General features: G+C 40.6%; 1 protein-coding gene across 1 annotated transcript; it reads right to left on the minus strand.

Annotated features, from left to right (window-relative positions):
• Nucleotides 1–6452: 6452 nt before the first annotated feature.
• LOC129693929 (bactericidal permeability-increasing protein-like) lies at nucleotides 6453–20431 on the minus strand. Its single transcript, XM_055630663.1, has 7 exons — nucleotides 20349–20431; nucleotides 19925–20092; nucleotides 19758–19825; nucleotides 17908–17950; nucleotides 11929–11992; nucleotides 8910–8986; nucleotides 6453–6958 (listed from the first exon to the last, which is right to left on the minus strand). The coding sequence occupies exons 2-7, from the start codon at nucleotides 20069–20071 to the stop codon at nucleotides 6917–6919; spliced, it is 441 nt and encodes a 146-aa protein (XP_055486638.1). The 5' UTR covers nucleotides 20072–20092; nucleotides 20349–20431; the 3' UTR covers nucleotides 6453–6916.
• Between the last annotated feature and the right edge of the window lie 1064 nt (nucleotides 20432–21495).

Raw genomic sequence — 21495 nt, forward strand, 5'->3', positions numbered from 1 at the left:
ACTTACATATATAACTAACTAACTAATTAACCAATTACGCACAATATACTCAACCAACGTTAAAGGCGTAATGTCCTATACTAACACAATTAACTATATAGCAAGAAGGGTGGGGGAGGTTAGACATATATTTTAATTACTAAATACTAATAATGAATTAACTAACATACAGGTAAATGAAAAGTGTAATTTTTGATGAGGTATTTTAACCCATCATTATTTTTATTTTAAGCCAAATCTTCTAACTTACCTTTTATTTTATTCTATTTTAAACTGCTCAGCGATGACCTGATATGATAAGTTTGGTAACAATTAGAGGGAACCGACTAACGTTGGGTCAAATTCTAACAGGGGGATAGGGCCCAGTGCATAATTTCATCGACGGAGGTCAATTTTAAAACAAACCTAGCTACCTTAGGTGGCTTTTTTGTGATTTATCGCTTTTTTGATAAATTACATTCACTTTTTTTGTTTATTCACAATTATGTGTTGCAGGATTTAAGCATTTTTATGTACACTTTATTTTATGTTTTTCTCTTCCCCTCAATTATGTTTAATAATGTCAGGAGATGTAGAACTACTGTAGAAATTATGAAGGACAACTCTGGATTCGGGACTCTGAGGTACTTGGCTGCATCACATGAAGCATACAGTCTGGTAATAATAGCCAATGCAAGATAATAGTCGAACAAATACCGGAGGTCTCACCTTCTGTAGTTGGAACATCAGAGGTGCGAATGAGCCAATTAAAAGAGGTAAAATTCTGGCACAATTAAAATCATTAAATATGGATATTGCGTTCCTACAAGAGACACATTTGAAACAACAAACTCAGATCAGATTAAGGGCAAATTGGATAGGTCAAACCTATTACTCCTCATTCACCTCTAAAGCAAGAGGCACGGCCATTATAATTCGGAAGGGCATACCTTTTAAATTAAAGAATTTCCATATCTGATAAAGAGGGAAGATATGTTATAGTCACAGGAGAAATTTACAATACACCATTAACTATGATAAATATTTACGCGCCTAATTTTGATAACCCACAATTTTTTAGGAAAATAATAGATTTAATCGCAGAGCATAATTTTCAAAATATAATAATGGGGGGAGATTTCAATTGTGTTATAGATCCATATTTAGATAAATCAATAAAGCTAGGGAAGCGTCTTGTTAAAACCAAGACCTGTGAATTTTTAAATACTTATATAAAAAATAATAACATAGCTGATGTTTGGAGAATAGCAAATCCAAGTGGTAGGGAATACTCATTTTATTCATCAGTTCACAAAACTTATTCGCGAATTGACTATTTCTTACTGGACACAAAATTGATCCCGTATACGAATGAACCATCATATCATAATAGTATTATTTCTGATCACTCACCATTGACTTTTATACTTAAAATTGAGGGAATGCCGAGTATAAAGCCTTTTTGGAGGTTCAATGCACACATATTAAATAACCCGCAGGGTTATGAGTATATAAAAGAACAAACAAAACTTTTTTTCGAAACAAATGACACACCGGGTATTTCTGCACCGCTATTATGGGAGACCTTTAAGGCATATATTCGCGGTGTCATAATCTCTTACCAAAGTTTTCAAAATAAGGAAAATAAAAGAGAACTTCAGCGGATAGAACAGAAGATAAAATTACTAGAACTGGACAATGCAACTGACCCAACCATAAATAAACATAATAAGATAACTTTACTGAAATATAAAGTCAATAGAATATTATCGGCTAGAGTAATAAGAGTATTCCAAATTACAAAACAAGCACACTTCGAATTTGGGGATAAGCCACATAAACTGCTTGCGAGGCAACTGAAGCAACGAGAAAAGGAAAAAACTATTACAAAAATTAAATCGGACAATGGTGAGTTGCTAACATTGCCTAAGGATATTAATAAGAGGTTTGCCCAATTTTATCATAAGTTATACACATCCAAAATAAAGACAGATGTAAGTAAAATTACAAATTTTTTAGATAATTGCAAGCTCCCAAAATTGGGTAGTTTAGAACAAGAGCAATTAGGAGCACGGATTACTAGTGAAGAAATAAAACAAATAATAAACTCATTGAAAAATGGGAAGACCCCAGGACCAGATGGCTTTAGTAATGAATTTTATAAAAGATTTCAGGAGTCTATTGTACCAAGATTATTTAATTTATACACGCAGGCTTATACTGAAAATAAACTACCAGAAACCCTAGCAGAAGCAACAATAACGCTTATACCAAAAAAAGATAAAGATTTAGAAGAGCCTGGTTCTTATAGAGCTATATCACTTCTAAATACGGATCAGAAAATTTTAGCAAAGATTCTAGCTAGAAGGCTAAATAATTATATTAACAATTTAATAAATACGGATCAAACGGGATTTATACCCAAAAGACAATCATTTAATAATTTGAGAAGGCTTTTTAATATAATGTACTCTCATAAGAAGGACAATGAAGATATCTCAGTGGTCACGTTGGATGCAGAGAAGGCATTTGATCAAGTAGAATGGCAGTATTTATACAAGGTACTCCAAAAATTTAATATGGGAGAGAATTTTATCAGATGGATTAAACTACTTTATGACAGACCTACGGCAAGAATATTAACTAACAATACACTATCTCCAAAATTTTACTTATCAAGGGGTAATAGGCAAGGGTGTGCCTTATCACCATTGCTATTTGCCCTTATGATAGAACCGTTGGCCGAAAGGATTAGAAATCACCCGAATATTCACGGATATAACAGCAAGGACTCAAAGAATAAAATTTCATTATACGCGGATGATATCCTTTTATATATTACTAATACACAAACGAGTATACCCACCTTATTAACACTAATTGAGGAATTCGGCTCTTTTTCAGGATACAGAATAAATTGGAATAAAAGCGAAATTATGTCTTTAAAACCACAGGATTCGAGACACTTACTAAAATTCCCCTTCAAAATTGCAACAGAAAAATTTAAGTACCTGGGTATTCAAATTACGAGAAGACACAAATCATTATTTAGTGCCAATTTTATACCACTATTAAATAAACTGAATGATACGATTAAATTTTGGAAAACGCTTCCACTCTCATTGATAGGCAGAATTAACGCTATAAAAATGACTTTCCTACCACAATTAATATATTTGTTTCAAGCAATTCCAATATATATTCCAAAATATTTTTTCAAAAAATTAGATTCCACTATCACTAATTTTATATGGGACTACAGAACACATAGAATTCAACGAAAGCATTTGTGCAAATCTAAAGAAGCGGGGGGTTTATCATTACCTAACTTTATATATTACTACTGGGCAGTGCATATTAAGAACATAATATACTGGCTAGATAGTTCCACTCAGCAGTTGGAGTGGATAAGAATGGAGAAAGAGGAGTGCTATCCGCACGATATAGGAACGATCCTGCTCTCACCGATAAAATTGAATAGTATAATATATAAGAAGAACCCAATTATTCACAATATAATAAGAATTTGGAAACAAATAAAAGCATCCTTGAAATTAAATAATTTATCAGTACTAACCCCACTACTGAACAACCCCGCATTCAAACCTTCTCTCATCGACAACACATATCAGCAATGGGATAGACTGGGGATTAGGAAAGTAGGGGACATGTATGAAGTGGGCAAACTGTTATCATTTCAACAATTAAAATTAAAATTTAAATTGAAGGATAATCAATATTTTAAATATATACAGGTATGTGACTTTATGAAGAAACATACACATAGATTTCAAACTATATTTTTAGATCCTTTAGAAGAAGCAATGAATATTAAGGCTGATTCACAAAAATTAATATCATACTTTTATAATAATATATTAAATAGAGAATCACCCTCAACAGAAGCATTAAGGGAAGATTGGGAACAAGAGCTAATGACAAAGATCTCGAAGGATAGATGGGAAAAATATTTGATGAACACACATAACTGTTCTATTAATGCAAGACACAATTTAATTCAATTCAAATTATTACATAGACTATATTATTCAAAAACGAGGTTGAACAAATTTTATCCAAACGTCTCTCCCAGATGCGATAAATGTTTGTTTCAAAACGCTAATATAACACACTCATTTGTTGGATGTACAAAGTTGAATAAATTTTGGAGTGATATATTTGATATATTTACAAAGATTTTCAAGTCAAGAATAGAACCCAAAACGGAATGGATTATATTTGGAATAATAGGAGAAGATACCAATTTAAATAAAGATCAAAATGTTTTTTTTAATTATGGGTTAATAATTGGAAAGAAATTGATACTTAAATTTTGGAAAAGTACAACCACACCAACTGTTAAAATGTGGATTAGGAATATGATGGACATAGCACGCCTTGAAGAAATGAGACTCCGACTAATAGATAAATATGACCAATTCTTAAAGAGTTGGTCTCCTTTCATCGACTTTTTGGAATCATGTGATGCAGCGGTGCCGTAAGGATTGCCGATTTCAGTTCATGACGCGGATAGATCTACATCTCCGAATACAGATTTGAAAAATTCTCTTTTAAGGGGCCTTCTCTTCTATTTCTACTCTCCTCTTTCTCTCTTCCTTTTTTTATTTTTTATATACACACTTCACGTTTTTCTACTCTCTGCCATCTATTTTTCCACTTTTTCCCCTTTCTATTGCTTTCTTTTTCTTGATCTGCTTACTTTTTTCTTATAACATAAAACTAGAGGTTGTACATAGAATGGATTATGGTGTTACATAGTTGGCACCTAAAATTAGGCGCCACTGTACTGTTTTGTGCTGTATTAACTTCTAATAAAATAAACAAAAAAAAAAAAAAAAAAAAAAAAAAAAAATGCCAACATTAGAAATGTGAAATCAAAGCCAATACTCACCGGGTCATTCTCCACTGTTGATGGGTAATTTTTTAATGGATATGTTGCACGTGCAGTAGTGCTTGCACAAGTTAGAGTATGGACAGGAGAAGTTTTAAAAGGGGCAGAACCAGTGATGCAGGTCATGAAGATATGTGAATAGTCATGTAGAGGAATTAATGAGTCTTCAGAAATCCAATCCAAACATGGAAGATGACCATGCTTCAGGTTGATGACCTTTCATTGGAATCTTGCTAATCCAGGATAGACACAAAAATCTGGAGTAACTCAGCAGGTCAGACAAGATATTTCGAGATAAGGAATAGGTGACATTTTGTGTCAAGACCCTTCTTCAGACTCATCAGAAGGGTTTCGGCCCGAAATGTTGCCCATTTCCTTCGCTCCATAGATACTGCTGCAGCCGCTGAGTTTCTCCAGCATTTTGTCCACCTTTCTAATCAAGGCTTGCTTATGAGACCTTGGAGTGTGCAATAGATAGCTGTATTTTATTGTAAGTGATTAAAACACAAATTGGCTTAAAGCATTATAGATATTCAGAGGTTGTAGATACATTTACATTCAAGTGTTTTTTGCAGGCAAATCTATCTCAATTTACCGTTGCTAAATTCTGAGTGTGGTCAACACCATCATACTGTTTCTGTGCAAGCACAATGCGATTTTCATAAACCCAAAACCAATCTATTAGCACATTAATGAATTGGTTCTGTCCATTGTTCTGGATTGTCTCTGACTTTGTCTGACCTGAAACATTAGCAGGTTCTCTTTCCACAGTCGCTGTCCTAACCTGTTGAACATTTCTGTTTGAACCTTACATTTACCTTTTGAATAAACAAAGCGTTTCCATGTCGTGTGCACCTGCTGCATCAGGGTAAATTATTTTTGAATCGTTCTCATGATGTGGTCCATGTTGAAATGCTGGGACTTGTTTACCAAACCCAGTTTCCTCAAAGAGTTCTGATGATGGGTTCTCGTGATCAGTGTGTTGACAGTAGGCCCACAACATTATTACACAAAGCAATGCATGAATGGTCCTACATGTTCAGTAAACACCATCACCAGAGCCTACTGGATGGCACAATGGTGAACAGAAATTTCTTGTGAAAAAAGATATTCCAGCCAGTGTGTGGGAAGGATCAGAAGATTCAGTCCTCGAGGAATATTCATTTATATTCATTTCTGAAGTACACCCAGAATTGGTCTATTTCAGATATATCTTAGAAAGATGGGTCATATAAGCCCCCATATGTAATTGTTCGTGCTTGTATATACTGTATATCAATTAAAGGAAACATTACAAGGAACCACAGAAAGAAGGGTGAGAAATCTACAGATTTAAATTGAATGATAATCAGACTTCTCTGTGGAGGAATAAATCATGACTGGAACAACTCACACCCGAAAACATGTAGATTTTTCTTCACATTTCTAAAAAAAAGTCTGCGTTTTCTTTCATTGCTTTATTTTTGTGCAGCTCAGCGAGAAAAGTGAAGGCACCTCCACAGAGAGTTTGTGGAATTTGTTTCACGACCAATTAGGTATAACAAATATCCATGCACAGATATAGTAAAGAATTTGCGCTTTATTAGCAATTAGGCAAGCTTAAATGAAAACTGTTACAAATCACCAAAAAGTTTCTCATAATCCCTTTTCAAAAAAAGGTACTGATGAAAAGCAGTAAAGCATAACGTTTGCTATCACGTGTTCGAGGAAAGGCTTGGTTCCTCTTAGTTTGCTGATCATTGCTTTATGTTTGCAGGAAGATTTCAGAGATTTAATCTCTTTTTGCTTTTAGAAATTAGCAAAAAAGCTTCAGCATATAGAATTTACCAATAGTTATTTTTTGCAATATACCAGATTAGAAGCCATCAAGCTAGAAATTTATATTTGAAAAAATGCTGTAAATTGAAACAGCGGCCTTATACACAATCTCATCTTAATAAATGGCCAGATCATTTTAGGTAATCAAAGCCGTCTGTATGCCCGGTTGTCTTTCCCATCAAAATCTCGGCTGAGGGTGTCCGCTGGTTATGGACGATATCGAACATCAGTTGCAATCACAAGAATATTCTGAAAAGAAGATATTAACATTAAAATAATGCTCTCCCATCTTCCTTCACATGGCACCAGTGCTTGCTTCAAAGTACAGTTTAAATCTATAGTCTCAATTATTTGATATGCCACAGGTTACTGTTTATAGATCATGATACAAAACCAAACACCAAAGGAGGCCATTCAGTGACTGGAACATCCTTTGAAAGGTTTTTCAATCAAAACATCTCTGTGGTCATTCCCCATAATCATCAATTTCCTTCATAACATATCCAATTCCCCCCATGGAAGTTACAATTAGATCATCTTTGACAACCTTATAGCAAGTGCATTTCTGATCTCAACACATCATCTCCATAGACCCTTTGTTTTGCCTCCAGCCCATCCAGCAGTTTTTATCCCATCTAATCGGACTACTTCACTCAAGGCTCTGAACACTCCCTACATCTCCCATATTCCTCCTCTACTCCAAGGAGAATATAGAAAAGTACAACTCAGGAATAGGCCCTTCGACCAAATGTCCGTGGTGAACATAATGCCACGACAAACTAATCCCATCTACTTGTACATGATCCACTCCATGCCCAGTAAATGCTTATTCAAATGCTCGTAAACGCCACTAATGTATCTGTCTCCACTCCTGGTGGTGTGTTCCAGGCACCATCCACTATGTGTAAAATAACATGCCATCTCCCTTAAACTCTGCCCCTTTTAACTGAAAGCGATGCCATCTAGTCTTTGACATTTCCACTCTGGGAAAAATGATTCTGACTATCTCCACCTCACATTATTGTGTATACTTTTATCAGGTCTCCCTACACCCTCTGGTGTTGTCCTGCTGCTAATAGCATTCTGGTAAACTTCTACACCCTCTCCAAAGCCTCCACATCCTTCCCATAATGGGGTGCCCAGACTGCATGCAGTATTTCCAATGTTGCCTAACCAAAGTTGAATGGAGCTGCATCATGACTTCTTGATTCTTATACTCAATGCTCCAACCAGAGAAGGAGAGCAGACCATATCCCTTCTTTACCACTCTTTTAGTTGTGTTGCCACTTTCAGGAAGCTTTGAACCAGGACCCCAAGATACCATCTTCCCCAGCCTCGTCGTGTACCTGGAGCATCTCAAGCCTGGAACCATTGTCACAAATCTAGGCACCCTCTCCTTCACCAAGATGGTCACCAGAAAGTCTAAGCACCAGAACTGATTACAGTACTCAAACACAAATCTTGTAAACAGTTTAAATGGTAATAAAGGATTATTCGCATTTGCTAGACTTCATTATTTAAAATGGTCAGATGGGTTTTGGCATTTTTAATCATTTTAGGATTTAAAAAGATTATATATTTTTAAGCTGCCTCAGTGTTTACTTCTTCTACCAGGATCAACTTGATACCCATGGCGTGAAAATAAAAGTTAATTTGATCAATAGAGGCCAACTCTCTCAAACTCCAGCATAAAAATAGTCGGCTCAAAACATTAAATTCTAAAGTTATTATAAAGACATTGGGAATGGCTCAGAATCACACTAATAAAGGATGTCCTAAAATAATAAATGATGGCCAAAAATGGTGTTGAAACTCTGCACTGTAATACGGGTTTCCAAAGAAACAAAATAGACAAGGCGGACATAATCTCCTCTCATGGGTATCCTCAAGGGCAAGGGTTCCCAACCTGGGGGTAAATTTCACCACCCCAGGGGTTATATTTGTTGATTCTGGATTTGTACATATTTTTTCTCATTGATTGACCGTGTTTGGTTCTGGTATCTGTTCATCATTAGTTGTTCATAAATAAGTGAAATAACATTGTTATGTGCTATTAAAGTTGCCAGGGGTAAACAGGACGAAAAAGGTTGGGAACCCCTGCTCAAGGGAAACTGACCCCCTCATGTCTATCATTTTGATTCAACTTCATTCACACGTATTTCACATAATTAACACCATCTTATGTAATGCAATTACTCACCTTGTTCACATCAAGACGGGGGTTTATAAAAACTAATTTTTTCACGTTTGGAAGTGGAACACCTTTGGCCAGTTTCACTGTAAGAAAAATTATTAAAATTTTCTGTAAGTTACTCAGCCCCTCACAATTGCACAGCCAATCACCGCGATGAAGACTTTACCTCATGTTACCACAGTACGATTTTCCTGTGCACATCCCTTCCCTAACATCCAATATGATCTCCGTTTTGGATATCTGTGAAGACCCAGCATCCAAACACTCTTGGGTAGAGGATTCTTGTCATTATAGCTAGTTTGCGACTGCAAGCTCTGATCTCGCCGCCCCAGCGAGGGAACATCATCCTAGCTTCTAGTCTATCAAGCCGTGTAAGCATTTGAGGCATTTCATTGAGATCACCTCACATGCTTTTAAATTCTAGACCCAGCTTGTTAGAAGAGCCTCAGCCATGAGCTTGACACGCAGGGCCGAGATTCTTGCTCCCTGTGCAGATGTGTGTGGGGGCTGTAGGAAGGATGAGAAACCTGACCATGACACCGTGGACCAGGAAGCCATTCAAGAGCGCAGAGAGAAGAAACACGTGGCCATCATTGGGTATTTGTCATGAGGATACAGACCCGAAGGCTGTGTAGCCGTCCAGGTGCCTGGGTTACGTCATGTGGATACCATGACAAAGATAGAACAAGGAAACAGGATCTGACAAGGGAATTTAAGCAACTGGGTACTAAATCGAAAAGCAGAACCAAAGAGGTAATAACCTCTGGATTGCTACCTGAGCCACAAATAATTTGGCATAGGGTTGTGAAGATTAAAGAGCTGCACTCATGGCCCAAAGATTGGTGTGGGAGAGGTGGAGTTGAATTTGTGGGGCATTGGCACCAGTATTGGGGAAGGAGGGAGCTGTCTTGATTGACAGACTTCACTTGAACCCAGCTGGGAAACTAGGTAAATGACATAACTAGGGCCATAGATAGGGCTTTAAAACTAAAGAGTGTGTATAGTGTGTGAGGCGGGTCGTGAATAAAATGGAAATATATGGATGAAATTAAAGGGAAGGAGAGAGCAGGAGAGGTTACTGAAGTCTCCAGAAGTAATAGAACAGGAAGTTTAAGAAGAGATATGGTAGGCAAAATTAGGGCCAATATAAGAAGAGGTGTGAAGAATTGGTGTTATATTTGAATGCACGCAGTATACGGATGACCTAATAGCACAGTTAGAATTTGGTAGGTACAATGTTGTGGGCATCACAGAGACATGGCTGAGAGAGGATCAGAGCTGGGAGCTGAATATCCAAGTTACATGTCCTATGAAAAAGACAGATGGGTGGGGTAGCTATGCTGTTCAGAAATGAAATTCTGTCCTCAGCAAGGCGTGACATAGGATTAGACGTAGAATCCTTGTGGATAGAACTAAAAAAACTGTCAGGATAAAAATACCCTGATGGAAGATATTTACAGGCATCTGAACTGTAGCCAGGACGTCGGGTACAAATCACATGAAGAGGTACAATTGTCATGTAAGAAAGGCAATGTTACAGTGGCCACCTGGGATTTCAATAAGTAGATAGACTGGGAAAATCAGGTTGGCATTGGATCTTAAGAGAATTAATTTGTAGAATGCCTACGAGATGGCTTCTTAGAGCAGCTTGTGGTCAAGCCTAGGAGGGAAAAGGCAATTCTGGATTTGGTATTGAGGAAAGAACCAGGTGTGATTAGGAAGCTTAAAGTAAAGGAACTCCTAGGGGGCAGTGACCATAATATAGATAGATATGCCATTTATTGTCACTATACATGTACAGTGAAAATGAAAGCTGCTCGTACTCAGTGCATACATACAATTTAGCACAAAAAACAAGAAACAGAAAAAACAAAAAACAGAAGGGGGAAGGGGGGGGGGGGGGGGCGGGGGGGGGGGGGGGATGGGGGGGGGGGGGGGGGGGGGGGGGGGGGGGGGGGGGGGGGGGGGGTGGGGGGGGGGGGGGGGGGGGGGGGGGGGTGGGGGGGGGGGGGGGGGGGGGGGGGGGGGGGGGGGGGGGGGGGGGGAGGTGCACAATTTCTGCGGCGCTACATACATATATACATATATACAGATGGAAGTCCGTGTTGGGCAGTGAAGTCAGTGCATGTGTGAATTAGAATTAATAGTAGTTATAATTCTCGGAAAGCAACTATTCCTGAGTCTATTTGTCCTGGATTTGATGCACCAATAACGCCTTCCAGAGGGCAGCAGGTCGAACAGTCCAAACGCAGGATGGGAGATAAAATCCAACTTGCAGTTTGAGAAGGAGAAGATGAAATTAGATGTGTTTGTATTACTATCTCGTAAAGGTGATTACAGAGGTATGAGGGAGTAGCTGTCTAAAGTTGATTGGTTCTTGGTTTCTTGGTCCTCCAAAATATTCCAAATGGAATTTAAACTGGAAAGGGACCCTAGCAGGAATGACAGTGTAGCAGCAATGGCAGGAGTTTCTAGCAATAATTTGGAAGACATAGGATCTTTTCATCGCAATGAGATGACCGTGGCTGACAGGAAAATCAAAGACAGTATAAAACTAAAAGAGAGGAACATAATGTTGCAAAAAATCAGTGGGAAGCCGGAGGTTTGGGAAGCTTTTAAAAACCAAGAGAAGGGAACAAAAAGACAACACTGAGAGAAAAGATGAACTATGAAGGTAAGCTAGCCAATAATATTGTATCGGATAGAAAAAGTTTCTTCTGATATATAAAGAGTAAAGAATAAAGAGGGATGATAATGTGGAATATAGAAATGGCAGATGAATTTAGCAAGTGGAACATTTCCCAATTGACAATTTACATCAAAATCGTTGCAATAATCAAGTCAGTAAAATCTTTAATTTGCTAACTAAGAGCAAGAATATAATTAACCAACAGATAAACTGAGCAAAGCTAATTTTCGTGATGGAAGTTCAGCACAAGGTAGAAAAACCCCCAACATCTAAATACGTTGCGCCATTATCCATTTTTACCGTGGAAATCCCAAACAGTCTCCATCACGTACTTACCATTGACGCCTGGTAACACCGCAAACTTTACTGCAAGGTTCATTATCAGTTGCAGACCAGCCACCTTCAACAAGACATGATGAGAAAGAAAATGTCAAATAAGATCCTCTTAGTTTAATATCCTAGGATAATGTAATGTTTACAGTGGGGAGTGACGGTGTACAACATCGTTGTGGGGGGGGCTGGAATTGACAACCCAAAGACCACTCATATGAACAAGGAAGTCTCAGGCTTCCCAGGATGTTGCCTGGGTTTCAACAACTAAGTTACAGAGATAGGTTGAATAAGTTAGGTCTTTATTCTCTGGAGCGCAGAAGTTTAAGGGGGGACCTGATAGAGGTCTTTAAAATGATGAGAGGGATAGACAGAGTTGATGTGGACAAGCTTTTCCCTTTGAGAATAGGGAAGATTCAAACAAGAGGACATGACTTCAGAATTAAGGGACAGAAGTTTAGGGGTAATATGAGACGGAACTTCTTTACGCAGAGAGTGGTGGTGGTGTGGAATGAGCTCCCAGTGGAAGTGGTGGAGGCAGGTTCATTGGTATCATTTAAAAATAAATTGGATAGGCATATGGATGAGAAGGGAATGGAGGGTTATGGTACGAGTGCAGGCAGGTGGGACTAATGGGAAAAAAATTTGTTCGGCATGGACTTGTAGGGCCGAGATGGCCTGTTTCCGTGCTGTAATTGTTATATGGTTATATGGTTTATATGGTTATATGATGTCATCACTGTGGTCCTTTTGACCGCACTCTTGAGCAGAACTTCTCATGGGGTTGACGTTTGGAATGTTAGCTTCCTATTAGCTCATTGAGGAATCTGGAGAGGGAGCTGACCCAGGTTAGAACTGAGACAGATTCAGTGACTACATTTATTTCAGTGGAGAGGAATGGCTCTATCAGAGACAGGTGCATTATTCAACATATGATTATGGGGAAACCAAGCATGGAAGCAGGCCCTTCAATCCATCCAAGTCGCTACTGGCCAAGAAGTACCCATTTTTCCACAAGACCCTAATGCATTTTATTTTTCACACATTCTCATCAACTCACACTCCCCAGATGCTAGTACTCACCCACAGAAGGGGCAATTTACCGTGGTCAATTAACCTACGAACCTGCGTATTGGTGGAGTGTGGCAGGAAACCAACACAGTGAGAATGTGCAGAATCGCCACAGACGGCACCAGAGGTCAATTGCATGCTGGTCGCTGCTATATCACCGCTGCCGTAACCTTGGTTTTTTTTTTTACGTTGAATGATTGTATTCAATTGTTTACAAAGTGGTTTTCTCTCCCTCATAGGTTTTTAATACAGTCTACCCTCGTTATTATGGACCTCTTTAAAACAGATTTCAGTTATAACAGACAGAGTGTCACCACAGTAGTCAGACACCACTGTCTCTTTAAGAACACAGATTGCTAGTTACACTGTGGGAGCCCATTGAAATTGGCATGCAATTGCATCAATCAACACTGATGCAAGGATGGGGTAACTCAGTGGATAAGGCAGCAGCTATGTCCAGAACACCTCGCACGCTCTTCAACAATAACAACTTTCGGTTTCCAGGCCCCCATTCATTCCTCTTTACCATGGACATCATCCCCTCTACACCTCCATCCCTCATCAGGAGACCTTCAGACCTTTTCGCTTCTTCCTCGAACAAAGACCCAACCAATTTCACTGCTAACACCCTCCTCTATTTAGTCGAACTTGTTCACAACCTCACCAACTTCTCCCTTGACTCCGTCCACTTTCTCCAAATTAAAGGCTTAGCCATGGCCACTCGTATGGACCCATCTATGGCTGCCCTTTTGTCAGGTATGTTGAACAGTCCTTAGTCCAGGTGCACAGGGGCCCTATCCCCCAACCCTTTCTCTGCTATCCCAACGACTGCTTTGGGGATTAGCTCCTGCACCCATGCAGAACTCATGGACTTTATCAACTTCACCACTAACTTTCAACCTGCTTTCAAATTCACCTGGACTATCTCGAACACTTCTCTCTCCCCTCTCTCGATCCCTCTGTCTCCGTCACAGGAGACAGACTATCAACGGACATCTATTACAAACCTACTGACTCGCACAGCTATTTGGACCATACTCCTTTCCATTGCAAAGGTGCTCTTCCCTATTCTCAATTCTTCTGTTTTCACTGCATCTGCACCCAGTGTGAGGTGTTCCATACTAGTACAACTGAGATGTCCGCATTCTTCAGGGATAGTGGGTTCCTCCCTGCGGTCATAGATGGGACCCTCACAAGTGTCTCCTCTGTGTCCTGTAGTTCTGCTCTTCTCCTACCCCCAGATGCAACATGGACAGAGGTCCCTGGTTCTCACCATTCACCCTACCAGCCTCCGCATTCAACACACTATCCTCCGACACTTGTGTAATCTCCTAAGGGATTATTACATCACTAATCACATCTTCCCATCTCTATCCCTTTCCGCATTCTGTAGGAACCACTCCCTCCACACCCCCTTGGCTCACTCGTCCCTTCCCAACTAAACCACCCCCTTCCCCAGGTACCTTCCCCTGTAGCTACCTGTCCTAATACCATCTCTCGAATCCATCCAGGGATCCAGGCAGGTTAGACAGAGTTTCACATGTACGTCCTCTAACCTCATCTACTGCAACTGGTGCTCCTGATATGGTCTCCTGTATATTCACGAAACCAAACATAGACTCGTGACTATTTCGGTGAACACTTACGCTTGGTCCTGGTTGCCAACCTTTTAAACTCCCCTTCCTGTTCCACACTGATCTTTCTGTCCTCGACCTCCTTCATTGCCAGAGTGAAGCCACGCACACATTTGAAGAACACAACCTCATATTTTGCTTGAGTACCTCACAACCCAGCGATATGAATACTAAATTATTTCATTTTAAGTAACGTTCACACTCCCCTCCATCTAGGCTCCTCTCCGGTCATTTTTAGCACTCCACTGAGCCGCAACAATCAAAGGCCAGCTCTGAAGATAAGATGCTGCTACTAGATATGTACTGTTGAGGTAGTGTGAATACGGCAGCTCATCCCACACATATAAACTGTCCCATAGAACTTTGTGCATTCCAGCACAGACAAGAGAGGGTCCAACAGGATTTGGATGAAGGAAGAGCTACCATCAGCATTGGCCACTTCATCTCAACTAGGTAGATAGAAGACAGCAAAATTTACATTCCAGATTGGACATTTCCAAAGACATTGTTTCTCGTGATTTTGGATTGAAAGAGCTGAAGAACTGTTCAAGTAGTATCACAATATTAACACACCAGATTTAGACAGTATTTATAACATGATGAAACATCGAGGAATTTCAAAAGAATATCAGCAAGAAAAGGTTGACACCAAGCCTGTTGATGACTAAAAGTTTGGTCAAAGAATTAGACTTGAAGTAGGGTCGATAAGGAAGAGATGGTGAGAGAGGCAAGAGATGGAACATTTCAGGGGGTTAAATCCAAATTCAGATATCCTAGAGTGGAAAGCCAACAAATGCTGCAGAGACAGAGAAACTGCAAGAAAGGGATGAGGCCGTAGAAGAAAGAGGGCAGGAGGATATGTAGTGAAGTTGGCTGTGGGTATCAGTGAGTTTGTAGCAGATGTCTGTGGACAGTCTATCTCCTGAAATGGAGACAGAGAGATCAAGAAAGGAAAAAGAGATGTGACAAGAGTCCAAGTAAATTTGAGGGCAGCATGGAAATTGATTGAAGTTCATGAAATCAACAAATACTGCACATAGACACAAAAAGCTGGAGTAACTCAGCGGGTCAGACATTATCTCTGGAGAAAAGGAATAGATTATGTTTTGGATCGAGACACTTCTTCAGACAGAGTCTGGGGAAAGATGAATGATAGATATAGATGGTGATATAGCAAATGCAGGTGGCAGCACCAATGCAGTGGAAAACAAGTTGAGGTGGTTCTAGGGGTATATTTCGATGTTGTGAAGGGAAAGGCAGGCCTAGCTAGATCCCATGTGAGTGCCCATGGCTGAGAGGAATCAAAAAAGGTTCCAACGGGTGAGGATATGTTCCAACAGGTGGATGTGAGAGCAAGTTGAGGAGAAGGTTGTTCGTTCTTTGTTCTAGGAAGAAATGGAGAGCACTAAGGCCTACCTGGTGGGGGATTCCGGTAGGCGGCGCGGCTCTGGCCAGCAGCGGCCTCTGCAGCCTGTCCGCGTTTTTATTATTTTTTGTCTGTGTTTTTATGTAGTTTTTGTTATTTTATGTTGGGGTGTGTGTGTGGGGGGATGGGGGTGGGGTGGGAGGGGGGGGGGGGGAACTTTTGAATCTCTCCCTGCACTGGAGACCCGACCTTTTTCCGTCGGGTCTCAGGTGTCGTTGAGGCCGCAACGAGGAGCGGCCTCCAACGGGAAGAAGCCGGGGACTCTGGTGCCGACTCACCGTTGCCGTCGCGGAGCTGGCCGAGGCCGGAGCGGGTGGAGCGGTGGAGGAGCGCTGCCGCTGCTGCTGCTGCTGCTGCTGCTGCCGATGCCGCTGCTGCTGCTGAGTCGGAGGCTGCTACTGCGGGTCTGCGGACGGCTCGGACGACCCCGCGCGGCTCCCTGGAGGGAGACCGCTTTTCGGGGCTCCTGCAACGGCGAATTCTCCCGCCCGTGTTGCGGGGTCGAAGAGCTCCTGGAGCGGGGCCTAACACCATTGCCCCGCGCGGCTGGAACGGCCGCGGGACTTTGCGAGCACACACCGGGGGCTCCAACACCAAGACCCGGTGTGCGACCTCGCACCACCCGGCGTGGCTTCAATGGCCGCGGGACAATCGCCATCGCCAGCCGGGGGCTTTGACTTTGACTCTGACATCGGGGGGGGGAGAGTGCAGTGGAGAGATAAGTTTTTTTGGCCTTCCATCACAGTTATGTGATGGATGTTTATGTTAAATGTAATTATGTTGTGTCTGGGGTCTATTTGTGTGTAATGTATGGCTGCAGAAACGGCATTTCGTTTGGACCTCCAGGGGTCCAAATGACAATTAAATTGACTCTTGACTCTTGACTCTTGGATGGGGTGCAAAGATACTGGACGTCCATGGTATAGATTAGGAAGTGTGGGACAAGGCATTCAAATTTGTAGTATGAGGAGATGACTTCAGTAGGGCAAAATCAATGTAAATAAAGGTCTGGCCAGCTAGGGTACTCATGTCCATGGAATTGGGCTGGAGATTGAAACGGGCAGTGCAGGGTTTGGGAAAAACTAGGGTGGTAGTTGGGGAGGGAACATTGTCAAAAGGCATGAGATCTGTGATGGATTGGGAGATAGTGGTCTGATGTTTGTCGGTGATGTCATGGTCAAGGGGTGGGTATGAGCAGTTGTACGAGAGGCCTTCAGCATGGTAGAGTTCTGTCAGCCAGATTGCATCAGCACCACCCTTGTCTGTTCCCTCCATAAACGCTGCCTGACGCTGATTTCCTCCAGAACTTTGTTTTTAACCCAATTCCACCATTTGCAGTTGCAGTCACATTCAGAACTTAGGTTGTTTATTATCTGGGACTACATGATCATCATCACTGCACAAGGTGTTGATCATGGACCTGAGAACTTGTTTCCATCATCCACTGAGGATTCCCAGCACTTTCTGTTTGTATTTAAAATCTTCAACATCCTTTGAAGCTTTGGCCCACAGTGTCCGTGCCAAAAATGTTGCCAAGTTAAACTATTGTCGCCTTTGCATGCACATGATCCACATCCCTCCCTATTCAGTGATGTGGAAGTGTCTTCCTAAATGTTGTGATGAGACACTTTCAAGTTAAGTTCAGAAAGGATCTTGCCTATAAATCCATCATATGGCATCTGCCAAGTTCAGATTACTAGAATCGGCGTATTAAGATGCTGTCACACTGCGCCACCATAACGCTTACCTTCTGATATGATGACTGTTACTTTGATCACAGACTAATTTGTACCCAAGACTCAAGTGTCATCACAAACAAACAAGACTTAAAATCATGCAAGAAGATTTACTTACCGGAACAGGGCCAACATTAGTACGACCCATAGTCAATTTCAGGCTGTACAAAAAGACAAAGTAAAAAAGCAGAACACCATTACATCACAAAGGGAATTGTCTGGATTTTTAACAATGTTTGTGCAATCTGACTTTAAACTCCTGGTGCAGTGATGTGAGGAAACTTGCAACAAATATAATGGCAGCCTGGGTTTGTACTGAATACTTGGATGCATACCATTGCATCACAGGCATGTTTAAACTATCGCACATTTTTCGATGCGCTGTTCTCTTTGCATCCTGAGATCCAGCCGTATCGCCACACCTCAGTGCACGCATGCCCTTGACCTCTCCCTGCAACAGCACCAACCCTTTCTATCTCAGTTCTGTCCTAGAACACAGTTCCACTTTATCCGTTGCCACATGCAGTGCCTCTACTTTCCTCTGGTCTCCCTCTCCCCCGTCCAGTTTCAGCCCTTGCCGTGTTTTCACCTCAATCCGTCTGATCTTCCCCTCTCTGATCCTAAACAGTGGCCACACTAACAAGCATTTTTTCTTGTTTTTGTCTATATTCACAGGGTCTGAGATCTGCTCAACATTGTCATAGATTCATAAATTCACAACTGGAATGCATGCAGGCTTGACATTGACATTATATTCACAGATATTTCTTCCAATATGCAGCCAAACACAATAAAGGTGGCTGTGGCACAAATGATAGCTTCTCATCGGAATAAGGAATGAGGAGCGGCATAGTGGTGCAATGGTAGAGTAGCTGTCTCACAGCTCCAGAGATCCGAGTTAATCCTGACCTTGAGTGCTGTCTGTGTGGAGTTTGCACCTTCTCCCTGTGACCATGTGGGGTTCCTCCAGGTGCTCTGGTTTCCTCCCATATCCTAATGATGTGTGGATTTATAGGCCAATTGGTGATATAAATAACTCCTAATGTGTACATGTGGGATAACAGAAGTCGTGTGAACCAGTGAGCGGTGGTCATTGTGGGTTTGACATGCCAACGGGCCTGTTTCCAGGCTGTATCTAAATTAACATAACATGCATAAAATAAAATAACATGCAAAATGTCACGTTTATCAGAGGAATGATATGATTTATGATTATGATGCTACCTGATAACTTGCTTGTTGCATGAAAAATATTTCTTTATCTTTGTTTCAACTTTGGAAAGAGATCATAATCAATTTAAATGGCATCGCGTCTCATGGCATATAATGATCCTGATGAAACACTGGCATTTGGGTGAGTTATATGTGAGCTCAATGGTGAAAATCAGTTGCTTGAACTTTATCTTATTCAATGCACCGACTTTGACAAATTCCACTCAATGTCACTAGACAGGAGTCTCAGACAATTCTGGTGGATTAATCCTAATACAGATGTTGCATCCTCTCTGAAATTAACTAATAACGTACATCGACGGTCAAATTTAGATTTAGATCTATTGTACTCTACAGGCTTCGGTACTATATTAATAAAGGAAATAAGCAAAAAAGTAATCAATAATGACTGAGTTTGGCTATCAGTGAATGGTAATTGTTAGTTGTGCATTCAGTATAAAAGTTATGGATTGAAGCCCCAATCTAAACATTTGAACACATAATCTACACTAATTTTAACTATGATTGATTTTTTGCAGGGACAGCTCCATCCACAAATTCAGATGGTTAAAGATGTTTGAACATTTTGCCAAAACAGAGCAGGTCGTTTTTCCAGTGTCCCTCTGATGTGTATTTATTCTCCAATGCCAAGGATCTTCGATGTTTGTTGTAATAACTTGTGTGGTAATTATCTTACCCCGCACAGACTGGGTCCATGTGAGGGCATGAATTGTCTTTCAGTTGTCTTTCCCTTACCTATTCAGTTGTACGGATCCAATCAGTTTCATCTGAGCGATACGCACACGAGCAGAGACACTCGCTTGCTGCAACAAGACAAAATAATCAAGGAGATTTCTCATGGCAATAGTTTTGCCAACCATAAAAATTTATGTACTACAGAAAAAGACGATTTTTGTACTTACAATATTCAGGACAAAAAGTGATGCGAGGGTTGAATTTGGCAGGACTGCGCACACGTCAAATGCTCCAAATGCTTGAACGTTGATGTGTTTTTTTGCAGCCTTCAGAACTGGCGATCGAGTGGCTCGCAGGCGCAATTCTATTGGCATGTTAGGATAGAGCTTTGCCAGCTGTTGAGATGTATATTCTATTAATAAGTAGGTCATTAACATCATTTTCTCCACAGATTGTGCCTGATCTCTAAGCATCAGTATTTTATGTTATTTTTATTTCATGTTTCCGGAACCTGAAGAATTTTTCTCTGGTAATGTTCGTCTTTCCCATCATAGAGTAACGTGCAAAGAATAGTGATGTGATAACAATGGTGCTATGGGATAAGGAGCGTTTAATATCAAACAAGAGTTTGCAAACCCATGGAACACTTACCCGAGGTACGATTACACTGAAGGACTTTGTGTTTAATCTGACAGGCGATATATTCGGAATCTGGGGAAAACAGAAAGGAATTAGCCAATTTTCTGGGGGGTATTTTGTGTGACTGTATCAAACATCATACATACATAAATTCTTCAAAGGCAAGTGTGGTGAAATAGTCAGTGTGGATTTCAAATCTCATCTGCAATTCTGAGATTGGATTTATAAATCACTGCAGATTGCATTGACAAAAATCTGGAGCATTATTAAAGTTATTGCAAAAATATATAGTATTTCTAAAGAACTCATTCTCTATTAATAATCTAGATTTACTGAAAGTAAATAATCAATATGCCAGTTCTGCCTCCTAACCTATACTTCATCTTCATTTCATATTTTCCACTTAAAGTAAAGTAGAGGTATGTCACAGTGTTGAAGTGGTAGAGTTCCTGCCTTACAGTGCTTGCAGGTTCGATCCCGACTACGGGTGCTGTCTGTATGGAGTTTGTATGTTCTCCCCATGACCGTCGTGGGTTTTCTTCGAGATCTTCGGTTTCCTCCCATATACCAAAGACGTACAGGTATGTAGGTAAATTGGCATGGTAAATGTAAAATGTGTCCCTAATGTGCGTAGGATGGTGTTAATATGTGGGGATCGCTGGTTGTCGTGGACCAGGTGGGCCGAAGGGCCTCTTTCCGCGCAGTATGTCTAAACTAAACTAAAGGAAATGTACTACAGCGAATCAGCCTACCCGAGAGTCTTTGGGATGCGGGAGAATGTTTGAGCCTCCAGGCCAAACCCATGTGGCTGCAGGGAGAACATGCAAACTCCTGTCAGACAGCACCGAAGGTCAGGACTGAACCCTGGTCACTGGAATAGTGAGATGGCAACACGACCTGCAGAACCATTGTGCCTCTCTGCCAATTGATGAACCATGGAAACAGGCCCCATAAATCACCAGACATTGCTACCCCTTGTTGCTCTGTGACAAAACAAAGCTCATATTCATATAATAATTTATTATTTTAAAACAATGCCATTGTTCAAATAAGAGACAATTGAAAATGGAGTAAGTTTCTGACAAGAAGGTGCATTATTTGTTACTCCTTCCTCGCACAGTGACATGAAACCAGCAGCCTGGAATTTGGAGTAAGAACA

This window comes from Leucoraja erinacea, unplaced genomic scaffold (assembly GCF_028641065.1).
Source record: "Leucoraja erinacea ecotype New England unplaced genomic scaffold, Leri_hhj_1 Leri_484S, whole genome shotgun sequence".
In the NCBI taxonomy this organism is placed as follows: Eukaryota; Metazoa; Chordata; class Chondrichthyes; order Rajiformes; family Rajidae; genus Leucoraja; species Leucoraja erinaceus.

Coding starts and splice junctions, on each gene's coding strand:
- LOC129693929 (XM_055630663.1), bottom strand. CDS start 20,071: ATGCCAATAGAATTGCGCCTGCGAGCCACTCGATCGCCAGTTCTGAAG. Junction 19,826..19,924: donor CACTTTTTGTCCTGAATATT/GTAAGTACAAAA, acceptor GTCTTGTTGCAG/CAAGCGAGTGTCTCTGCTCG. Junction 6,959..8,909: donor CCCGTCTTGATGTGAACAAG/GTGAGTAATTGC, acceptor TCTTCTTTTCAG/AATATTCTTGTGATTGCAAC.